The sequence below is a fragment of the Micropterus salmoides genome, unplaced genomic scaffold, assembly GCF_014851395.1.
Source record: "Micropterus salmoides isolate LMB-PRFRI ecotype aquatic unplaced genomic scaffold, ASM1485139v1 Ms_hic_scaffold_10, whole genome shotgun sequence".
Lineage (NCBI taxonomy): Eukaryota > Metazoa > Chordata > Actinopteri > Centrarchiformes > Centrarchidae > Micropterus > Micropterus salmoides.
In genome coordinates this window covers 27,788,673-27,801,053 of record NW_024040041.1, presented here as the reverse complement: position 1 = coordinate 27,801,053, position 12,381 = coordinate 27,788,673, and the positions used below count along the sequence as shown (strand labels likewise).

Here is a 12,381-nt window from a genome sequence, read left to right as displayed (position 1 = left end):
ATACTTCCTTGGGTGAAACACTGAAAGACGTGAGAAGCTGATGCTTTAAACTTATTTAATGAATGAAACATCCATGCCAAAAAATTTAAGACCTTGCTCTGTCTAATTTGCTAATAGCTTTCTATTAATATTTCATATAAATCTACTTGTGATAAAAAGTTTTAATGTGGCCAGCGGTGCCTTTCCTGTAATATTTCTGGACTCTCCTGTGCTGTGTTTTTACATTACCAGAATGAATGAATCTGTACTGCAGACAATTTTCAGCCTTCACACTTTCTGTGCATCCCCTATATGCAGTATGAGTATATGATCTTCAGACAATAATTCACATGCTTCTTTGATTCAGATGAAAGCCGTATTCATTTTAATCTTGTAAGAAATTGAAAACTTAATCACCACAAGATATTTAAACTTGAAAATGTAAATGCCACTGAACTGATGGCACTGTAATATTTTAATTTGTAAATTTATCTATCTGAATTTATGTGGTTTAATTTCCACAAGGTCATTTCAGAATATTCAATTTTAAAAAAAACTTTTTCAACTGCTCAAGCTGATCATTTTCTTGGCTTGACGTGTTTGTGTGTGTGACGTGACCAACAGAACATAACCTCACAGGACAGAGATGTGACTGATTCTGAGTTGATTATCCTCAGTAGCCTGAATGTTTTAGTTATTTATATTTTAGTTATATTATTATTTTTCCCCTAATAATTATTATTTTAATTATGGCTTTTTGTTCCATCTACAGCAGGACTGTGACAACAGCTGCTCTAGAGTGACATCAAAGTTGCATCAATTCCCACCTGAGTGTCCAGACTCAGGTCGCATTTAAAAAGTTCTGATCTGTAACGGATTTAGACCACATATGAAAGTGGCCCAGACTGGAAAAGATCCGATTCCATGTGACTTGGTCTGTTCACACTATTCAAAAAAAAGATCAGATCTGGGTCACATATGAGCAAAAAATTGGATTTGGGTCACTTTGGCCTGCAGTCTGAACGTAGCCTAATATTTCAACTTGACTTGAACCACTATGGAAAGCAAACCAGAATCAGAGAGATGGTTATCGAAGATAAACATTTCAGTGCTATAAATTGAGTGGTATTTAAATTGGTTACATTTAAAAGTTTTTTATTCAGTTGCTTATACAAATATTACGAATACGATTACGATACGATTACAATTATTGTGGCCTTTCTTTGCTTCCATAGTGTCACCTTTGCTATGATAGGAAGAGCTGAACAGACTGCACATTGTTTCCATGCTGTCTATGTCTGTAAATTGAATATAATTTATAATACAGGGCTCTGAATTCTGAGATATGTATATATGCCTGTACAACCTCTTTCCAGCAGCTAATGTGAATACGAGGCACATTTTGCACATTATGTCAACAACCACATATCCACAATTTTATTTTATATTCTCATATGTACTCCAATGTGCATATATGTTATTGGGGTTATATTTACCGTTTGGCTTCATAATGCCATACAATACTTGTACATTTTTATCTTCATCATCATTTATTTTCTCTTTCTTCCAGGCTGTAATTCAGATTTATTTTCATACCATGAATGAATGCATTTCTACTTGAAAGATCAAATTGAAACTGTCACTTGTGTCATGTTTGATATGCTCCATTCCTGGTTTTATCTCATCTATCACTGCTTTGGCCCATTATTTGCAGCTGCAAAACCCCGATATCGCCACAAGACTCATTCACATTTCATCTAGTCTAATTTAACATGGCCATCTACTCCAAATGAACGTGATTTTTTTGGATTGTTTCTGCAGCAAAGCTTCGTCCTTACCGCGGTGCCCTCCACAATGTCCCTCCAGACGGGTTTGTCCCCGCTGCCCTCGCTGAAGTCCAGCAGGTTGTCCACCACTACCTGGCCAATCAGGTCGTGTCTGGAGAAGCGGTCGAAGTCATACACAGAGAAATGCAGCTTCCTGGAATGTAGCTCATTCAGCGGCACGCCAAACTGAAACGTCTCATTGAACACTGGGTTTAAGGTCTTTCTGTGCACCTGAGAAAGAAAGAGTTACAATTTGGGGGGTTGGGGGGGACAAACAACAACATTATGTTACAGCCCGCATACCCTGTAACGACAATATAATTACACTGAAAAAGGGGTTAACAAGGGACTGCTTTCTTTTACAGCCCACATACCCCAGACTAACACTGAATGAGGGGTGCTCTCTTCCACATTTTCAATGCTTTGTCTTGATTGTAAAGCAAGGTCACTAAATGTAATGGCCATTACCTCAGCTAGAATTACTCATGCATGCTTCTCTAAAACAGCTGGAAAATTAACAGTTCGTATATGAATAGCTCGCCACAGTATTCCTTAGACTGTATGTTGTCCAATAAACTTGTGTGTGAAAGCATATGTATCCGGGTTCCTTAATTGTTTATGATCTGATAATAATGAAAGTACATTAAAGCTGGTTTAGGTTCTTCTGTAACATCAGTTTTAAGCATCAGATAGATTTGACATTGGATTCCAGTTCCTGCATTTTTTTTGCCCCGTACTTTATCCTAATTTTAAAAAACATATTTCATAGCTATAGCTACAGAGGAACACCCTATTCCCAAACCTCTTGTCTTCTTCCCTTATACTTACATATTTATCTCTGTATTGGTAGCCTATACAGTAATTACACACTGATTTGTGTGCTATAATCTAAAGTGTCAGCAAATATATTTTCTGGCCTAGCCCCAGTTTGTGCCTTTCATGTAACCATTATTATTACATTTGAGTCTTTTGCATTGATGATTGCGTTCCAGTCACATACATGAGCCAAGGTTTCCTCAAAGATAAACTCAAGCCAGATTTTGAAAAACAAAGCAGGTTGTTTGACAGCACTTAATACTGCTTTGTAGATATGTCCAGAATCCTCAAAGATGCTTGTATTTTGCTGATTTAAAAAAATCTACTCCAGAGTAAAGTACTATTTCTAGAATGTTCAACCTGTTTCACAAGGAGCGACTCGACCAAAATAATTTCTGTTTTTCATACCAGAATAGGAAAGTCACTGAGGATTATGGACATTTTTTCAAAAACACAGTAAGTGATGTAAGCAACCTGCCATGTTTTTGTCTTGTGGCTTTTTATCTGTGACTTGAATGTCAGCATCAAAAGTATTATATGTGAAAACTATACTGGCACAAAACTGGAGTTATATTTGGTCAAAATACTTTTCTTTTTTAGAAACATCTTTGGTGCTGCACTCCAATTGCTGTGATGTTTCTTGTACTGAATCTTTTACTAAAGCTGTGTTTTTGTTTTTGTTTATTGCCTGTCTGCTCCTTCAAACCACCCAGTTCTTCTTCTGTTCATCCAAAGTGGAAACATAAAAGTCATCCCTTCCTATGAACCAAATTTTTTTTTCTTACAGAATAGCTACCAGATACTTGTGAAGATAAAAGCTTTGAATAACTGTCTGTGGGATTAATTACACTGCACAAGCAGCAAAACAGACATGATTACATGTAAATGTCATGAAACAGTATTTTCAATTGATCTGCAAGACATATTAGGACACATAATATTCCAGATGGGTTTAATTAATAGTGTGGCCATAAATGACAAAATGTCCTTGAGCAACATAATAAACCTCTACCACACTTGCTGACCTTGTTCCTCAGCCAGATGCAGAAAAGTGAATTTCACCTGTGGGATGAAGAATCAAATCAAAACTGCTGAAATAAGATAAAGGCCTAAAATTACATTTATAACTCAATATTTTGTTTCTCAACACATACCAGGTGCATGATTTATTTCTTTTAAATGTTCCTTGCTTATTCCAAGTTAGTTCACCTCTGTTTTGACTGTACATCGTGTTTTCTGCCTTTTCCATCTGTTACCTCTATAACAAGTCAAATAAAAGAGATCATTTTAAATCAGAGATTGTCGTCTGGTGGAAAGCCTGTGGCTGTAATTTCCCACTCATCATATACATTGCTGACAACATTTGTAAATTAGTCTTCAATCTCATTCAATCTCCAACACAAAATTTTTACTATTTGTTGATTTACTTGTGGGATTTATTTGCAATGAAAGCATTTGATATAAGTGCTGTCATGCAATAAAGCTGGTGTTAATTAAAATGGGACACACTCAATTTTCCAAATCCAACTTTTGTCACTGCATGAGTGGATCTGTCACTCCGGCTTATTAGCACTTGATGATTACTTGTTAGCTTTGGATTAAACATGCAGCTGATGGTGATGCTGTGCCTTTAGAAACCAGAAACACAAAGCCTGAACATCTACTTGTAGGTGATGTCTATTTCTCTTTTGAAATTAGTTGGAGGGATAAAAGCCTAGCCAAATATGAGTGGTGTAAAAATCCCATGTTAATGAGAATGTGATTGAAATGACACAATCATCTACACTCTAAACAAAAGAGGAACACTATTATGCAAATGACTGAAGCATTCATGCTTTTCAATGGCTGAAGGGGCTTTTGTGATATACAGGAGACTGTCCCACAAAAGGGAGACATTTCAAACTGGTACAGCTTCATTGTCAATAAAAGCTTACATTTCACACCCACCTGGCTCTCCAGTCAATGCTGACCCATTTCAGCATCACAATTTCTCCCTATTTTATCCCAAGAGTGCACAAAAGTCCTGGTGATATTTAAGGACATAAAACAGATAACTAGAACTCACATTTGAGAGGCCACTGAGCTCATGAGTCTTGAGCTTCTCCACAGAGAGTAAATTAGAAAGAGGAGAGAGGAGTTTTTTTTTTAAGGTCTAAGGGTACATTTCCTGGTACAGAACGTTCCGAAATGTACTCAAATATTGACTCAACTGTCCTCAAACACCAGAATAACACACAGACACAGGAGTTGAGTAGCAGTGCCGTGTAATAGTCTGAAGCACATTATCCTGAATAAATTATGCCCCAGATTAGATTAGATTACATTAGTGAGACTGTAATGATTTCCCATGAGGAGGCTGCAGAGCAGCAGGAAACAGGCAGAGAGAAAACAACAGCAAGTCAAACCTGATGATGATGTTTAAATGTTTGGGGGATTTTTTTTATTTGTTTGTTTCCACAGTGTTAAGACTGTAGTTTGCCTAAGAAGATACAGGTGAGTGTGGTCGAAGAGGGATTCACCTTGGTCTGGAATTTCTTCTTCCTGTCTGGCAGTAGGTAGATCTTCACATAGGGGTCAGAGAAGCCATTGGCATCCTTCGCTGGCAGGTCCAGAGCTTTCAAGATCTTCACCACCAACTGCTCTGTACTGAGACACACACAAAAACAGCAAATTTGACAAGCTATTAAAAAAAGACATTAGGAGCAGGGGTATCATAAATTTACACAAATACTCTGAGATGTGAGGCCCAGACAATATCAACCCACACACACAAGCACACACCTGTGCAGGCTTTATACACACATAATAGAGTGGGAGGTTCCGTGTCTCTGAAGCAAGGAATAGCCAAAATAGCATGTGTGTGTGTGTTTGTGTGTCATCCTTGCAGCTGTATCATGCATTGGCAATGTTAAATCAAAGCACGGTAAGCACAGATGTACATTTGGAGAGGGTCACCAGATAATTAGTGGTATAGAAATAATCTAAACAAAATTACTTTTATTTTGGGGAACTACTACATAGTATTACCTCTTAAGGACTCAAAAGTTATTCAAATGAAATAAGCTACAATCTGTTATGAAGTGTAACAAGTAGACATGGCTTCATATTATACAACCTCCCAACGAATTGGGAACCACTTTGTCTCTGTAAACTGATTATAATGGAGCATTTTCATTTGATTTAATTAAAGTAACCAGCACAAACAATACATGTTTTGTTTTCTTCTTCTTATCCTTACTTATTTGAAGGCAAAATCTGTAATCTCTAATTTATTTAATTATTTCTCATAACAACGCTGTAAAACAGAACTATATTTTTATTTATGTTAGTTATGTATGGACGTAACTCAATGCAGTTATTTTCATTAACAATTAATCTGATGATTATTTTCTTGTTTAATCATTTGGTCCTTAAAATTTTCAAATGCCCATTTCAGTTTCCTTGAGTCCAAGGTGAAACATCTTCAGATGTCTTGTGCTGTCCTATTATATAACAGTCCATAACCTAAAGATAAATAGAGAAAAGCAGCAAATATTCAAATGCGAGAAGGACCAGTGGCTTAGTTTGGCATTTTTGCTTAAGAAATGACTCAAACAAACAATCAAATAACAAAATTACCCCAAAACATTCTGACAATTGGCTGATTAATTAAACAACTGATTCTTTCAGCTCTACATTACTTATAAGTCAGACTGTTGTATATAAATATTTAATATTTTATGAGGCCAAATAATTACAGGCTTTAAGAGAAGTCAAGCTAAAAGAGCTATTTCACTGACAAGAATAAAATGCGAAAAGGACAGGAATATTAATTTGTAATTCATTTTTAATTTGTACATTGGTGCTGTTTTCTTTTCTCTGGTATTATTTTGGCACAAAAACATTTAAAGATAGCAAAGGTAAAATCCACACAAATGTGCAAGCATATAGGCACACACATTTGAATGTATGTGTGATCACACATACATTCAAATGCTCCATCCAGAGTCATGGCTGCGTCTCACGCGCCATTTATTATGTATTTAATTACCAGATGAAGATGAAGGCAGCTTGGAGGCCTTTAATCAGACCTCGTTAGATTGTGTCTCCCCGTGTTAACCAGTGTGTCAGCACTTCATTAGCTGCTTTAGGAGAGCAATGTGAACTTTGGGGCTGAGGAAGGATCAGCAGGACAAACGCCAACAGTGAACCCGGCAGTTATAATGTCTTCAGTCCATGTGTACCAATCACAAATAAGATACGCTTGTTGACAATACAACCATAGCCAATCCAGACACGTGTTTACCTCTGAATCACATCCAATTAAGACAATCGGATAAAAATGCCCACTCTGCAATCACATCAAATCAGGGAGATGATACTCAGGGCATTTTGCTGGAGGAAATTACATTTCCAACTCAGCCAGATAAATATTTTAACGAGAATAACCTGGCTATTTTAAAAATGTATCTAATGATCTTCAATCCAGTATGATTTTGAGACATGATTTGGCATGCATGGGTTACAGCACTGCTCAGTTGTACAATAATTAGAGACGACAGGAAGTTTCTGTACAAAAAAAAAACACCCCTTCGTGATCATGAATTTTCCTGCATTTGTTATTTGTTTCAAAGTCATGGCTGCAGGTTGTCCTGCACATGTCTTCTTATAGAACAAGACATGAGCTTGAACCAAAACCAAGGTTTTTACACAATCCATGAGGCATGCTGCAGATAATACACCTATTACTCCTCGAGCAGAAAGCGAAATTCATGGCCTTATTCCTGGCAGACAATGCCCCAAAGCCAGCTGTTCTTCTCACGGTGGGAATGTGTCAGTTTTGAATGGGATTGTCAATAGAAATGCCTTTCCCAGAGGATCGGTGGAAAATTGACATTGTTGTTCTGACTGTTACACTCCAAACAGTGGGGTCTCACACATTAACATACCAGTCGTATCACAGCTCGAGTGTTAACACACCTCTACATGTGTATCTACACACAGGCCCACATACTCGTCTTGCAGCTACATCTCTAACCTTTCTTCTGTTTTCTTCAGTCACTCTGTATCGTAATTAATTAATTAATTCACGCCTCTGTGTCTTATGCAAAGCATTTTGAATTGCCTTGTGGTTGAAAGGTGCTATACAAATAAATTTGCCTTGCCTCGCCTCTTCTACTCTTCTCGCTAAAACAATTTCCCTCCAGTGTAATGACAGGCAACTACAGCATGGCATAGATTATCTTGTGACATTATAAATAGGAAAAAGGGACACATGAACAGTTTTAATCATTAACCTCCCTCTCCATCCAACTCCCTTGCTAATTCTCCGTATCTGTAACCCCAACTATAACACAGTCTGATGTTATTATGTGTTGACAGGGGCTGCTGTTTAAAGTGGCACACCATATATAATTCATGACTGAAACGGCCTCTCGCTCCCTTTCTTTTCTGACCATCAGCACTTTCGCCTGTTGTAATGTTTCTACATGTCAGGGGAGGCTGAAATGGGGGACTGCCAGCTGAACTGCAGACAGACACACTCAGGCACACAACCTCCCTGACTTACAGTACACATACACATTCATATACACTCTCCCATCACCCAGTCCTCACAGCATGGCATCCGTAAATTACATACCCAGTTCTCCAGCAAAGAATATTGAACAGAGAATTGTCAAAGGAGCAAAAGGAAAGTAACTACAGCAATCTGTGCCACACACTACATAAAAGACACTGACGCTGCTTTGTCACTTGCATTTGGTCCCACTTTCTTCTTTTTAGACATTAATATTTCAGTATTTCAGACTATCATAAACACATAAGACCACATTCGAGACAACAACTAGTATCCTCTCACATCTCACGCTAGTAATGTTAGCTGCTGTTTTTCAAAATGACGACCACGTTACACATAAAACCCTATGCATACTGTCTCAAGTCAATTTTCTACTTGAGTCGGAGGCTTTCTTTTTGTGTCTGCTGAAGAGGATAAACACGCTGAAAGATATTTTCCCAAGAAGCCCCCTCTCTCTGTTCTGTGCCATAAGGAAATTCAGCAAACCAGTGTCTGTTCGCAACCTTCTGACTGAGTGTTTGAAGAACTGCACACCCACCGCTACAGTCAAAGTGGTGCAAAAACAGACACATTAACATTCACCGGAGACAAGCACAGCTGTACTAATGTAGTTACACTCAGAGTCGGATTCATCAAACAGTGCTCAGGTCTGAATTTTACTGTGCACAGTTATCACAAGCATCCACAGAATGCAGAATTTATTTACTATGCTCTTTTAAACCAAGCTGTGGGCATGGCTCTATGGATGGCAACGTCGTTCTGCCTTACACTTTCCTGGAGTGCCATGGAATTCTATATTTTCGGTTGTACACCCTGCTTAGTCCAAATTAGCAAATATTCGATTGCTTACACTCTCAACTAAGAGAATGAACATGATAAACATTATATCTGGTAAAAAGCAGGAATTTGGCAATGTCACAGTGAGCATGTTAGCATGTTGATGTTAGCATTAAGCTATATGATGTCCCATGTTGTGCTTTCATCTTGAGGTGGCTGGGGAGGAAACTTTACTGTTTTAAGCTAAAAATGATTTTCCAGTGCATCCAGCTCCACAGGGAAAAGAGGAAAGATGTTTTTAAGACTAAAAAGGAGGTGTGCAGCTTTCCAGACAGCAAATCAATGGGGCTCAACACAGACGCTGGTGCAGCATCTTTTTGGCTAACATGGTGGTGATGTAATGGCCTAATTGTTTATGGTGAAACTTTGTATCTTAAAATTATGGTGCCAATGATTTATTAAAGTTAAAATGCTACACTTTTTACATAAGAGGACACTGACAGAGTGAGTAGGTTGTTTTGGTGAATACTCGCTGACTTACTTGAAGGCATAACGCAGGAGGAAGCTGATCTTGCCGCAGTTGTCGCCCTGTTTGCCTTCGCCTTGGTCGCCCTTGGGTCTGTAGAGTTCTGGTTTAATCTGCCCAATGCTGGTTACCTGCTCCTTCTCGTCAGCGTGGAAATCAGGACTGGAGAGCTGGTGAGTCATGGGCTTGGGCCTAAACAGACACATAAGAGCTCGGAGGGTGAATATTAAGAGCACACAAACACACACACACACACACACACACACAAACAGCAACAAAAAAAATGCTTTGCAACAATTTGATTCAGCAGCTTAATCAGAGATGCAGTGGCGGGTAAAACCATCTAAATAGAGTTTACCCACTGTTTTTATTTGCATAAGAGTTTACACACCTTTTTACACATGCATGCATCATAGTAAGTGGTATCAAATCAAGGCTAGTTGAGTGATAATGGTGCTTCTGCAGTACAAACACACATTAATATCTGTTTAATATAGTGAAATGTTCTGTGTGGGTAAAGGTGAGCAAGATAAAAGCAAACACTGTGCAACCAATATGTTTTTTATCAGGTAATCATCACTGAAAATTAAGAAATGATCACTAGCTGGAGGTCAAGGTTCACTCCAGTTTTTATTCACTACTACATTTATCAACAAAAACACATAACCGACAACAACTACAGCTGGATGAAAAATGCACATACTCTTTTAGACCCACACTTGTGTCAAGTACATTCACACACTCTGTACTGACCGTGGGGTCACCTGCTGCTGGGAATGAGCGTTGGGAAGGTCTTTAGGGGGATGCGCCCCAACCTCTGAGTTGGGGACATCTGGAGACGTCTGACTCAGCTTCAGAGTTCCTAACAGAGTGAGAAAATAGACAAAACAATCCTTAATGACTCACCCGTGTTATTGTGGCCTTAGTTGTTACGGTGGCTAAGAAGGATGTTTGTTTGTTTTTTTGCAATGCAGGGTCAGCATCATTGATCGCATTGATTGCATCACATTGATTTAACAGAGTGATTTAGGAGCAGAGAGAAGGGAAGGAATGAGCAGACATATTTACAATAGCAGAACATGAGCCAGCATGCTATGCATACAACACAGAGATATCAAAGAGATACAATATCTCTATGTGTATTTGTGTTCAGGCTGCAACTTATTTTTATTAAACATTTAAAATGTAATTGTTTGGTCTATAAAGCATCAGAAAACAATGAAAAAGGCTGGTGAATGCAAGTTAAAGGTTCAGTGTGTAAGATTTAGTGGCATCTAGTGGTGAGGATTGTGAATTGCAACCAGCTGTCCAGTCTGCCACTGCCCCCTAACCTTTCACATCTCAACTATGGCTGACAAAGCACAAAAAGTGTCTCTTCTGAGACAGCAGAGAGTGGCCAGTCAAGAAATGAGGTTTCTTTAGGTATATTTATTAAGAAATTATATTTACTTAATTATTCAGTAAAACCATGTGTTATTGTCACTTGGCCACTGACAGATAACATGGAAAATGTAAGTCAAGAGTGTGAAACACTGTCACAGTTTCTGTACCACAGTCCATTATAAACCACACATTAGATAAAGTTTACAAACATTGACAAGGGAAACACATTCATTCTCTCAGTGATTATGGACCCTCGTCAAAACTGCCCACCAGCAATAATATCTGGCCCACGGTCAGATTATGGTGCTTTGATAGCGGCAAAAAATATAAATAAATAAATACTTTGATAGCGGTGCTGGAATAGATCTCAGTCATGACAGCAACAGTTACTCACATAATCACTTCCTCTTTAGTGGTTTTGCTTACAAAATAAAAGCGTGAGAAGCTGAAAACGAATTAAAAACAGTGCAGCACATGCCGTGATCTGAGAAACATTAAATTACATTTACATTCGCTGCAGAATCCATTTGTTAAAGTGAGGGGGAAAAAACACCTGTCCCAAGGTGGGTTCAAACACTCCACCCTTGCAATGCAAGTCCTGCACCTTAACAACTGAGCTAACTAAACAACATATTGATATAAGTCAACACCATGTGTTATATTCTCACCCACCATCTCATGGTTGGAAATATTGCTCAGATGCTAAACTTATTTGCCAACCCCTGCAGTACATAATTATCACTACTTCTTTTTCTAACATACATATTCAACATAATGATAAGTGTCTGCACTGCGTAAATTCCACTAGAAGTACAACAAAAAGAACGTAGTGATGAAACGCGCTCTGTAGCGCTGTTTGTCCGTTTTCAGCTACTGTAGAAACATGACGATGCAACGTGGCAACGTCCATGGAAGGCTCATTCTTAGGTAATAAAAACATAATGGTTTATTATGTAAGGTCTTTACTCACCACTGAAAACCTAATTATATGGATCTTATATTGCATTTCTGTCAATACATCCTGAGAAATATTACACACTGAATCTTTAAAAAAATTCGAGAGCTCAAGGTGATGTTATTAAATTTCTTGTTTTGTCCAATCAGTCCAAAACCCCAAAATATTAAATTCACTAGACAAACAAAAACACCCTATTCTCCCATTTCAGGAGAAAATGTATGGCATTGTTTACTTGAAAATGACTAATTCTGATGATATATTATCAAAATAGTTGCCAAATACTTTTCCTGGTTGCAGCACAAATTTGGAATAAAAAAAAGTATATTTAAAAATTAAATCAAATCGTTATGTACAATGTGAAAGGGGTGCTTGTAGTAACAAACCCACACAGAAGACAACTCGGCATCACTATCAAGCTTTTCAGCTCATCGTATTGGTTTCTTGGCACATTTACTCTTTGGTTCGGCTTCACTTTGGTTCAGCCTTGTTTCAGTAGTATCAGGCAGCAGTTCTGCAAACAAGCTCTGATAAAACTAGCCGGTGAAAAAAGTCAAACATT

At 38.0% G+C, this 12,381-nt stretch overlaps 1 protein-coding gene across 2 annotated transcripts in view; it reads right to left on the bottom strand.

Moving 5' to 3' along the window:
* syt3 (synaptotagmin III) overlaps positions 1-12,381 on the bottom strand; it is a 32,712-nt gene that overhangs the window by 7,858 nt on the left and 12,473 nt on the right. For both annotated transcript variants that reach the window (XM_038706370.1, XM_038706360.1), the window contains exons 5-8: positions 10,235-10,343; positions 9,497-9,673; positions 5,141-5,267; positions 1,818-2,036 (exon numbers count right to left, since the gene is read on the bottom strand). In XM_038706370.1, coding sequence (XP_038562298.1) covers positions 1,818-2,036; positions 5,141-5,267; positions 9,497-9,673; positions 10,235-10,343 — 632 coding nt within the window. The remainder of the gene's footprint in view (positions 1-1,817; positions 2,037-5,140; positions 5,268-9,496; positions 9,674-10,234; positions 10,344-12,381) is intronic.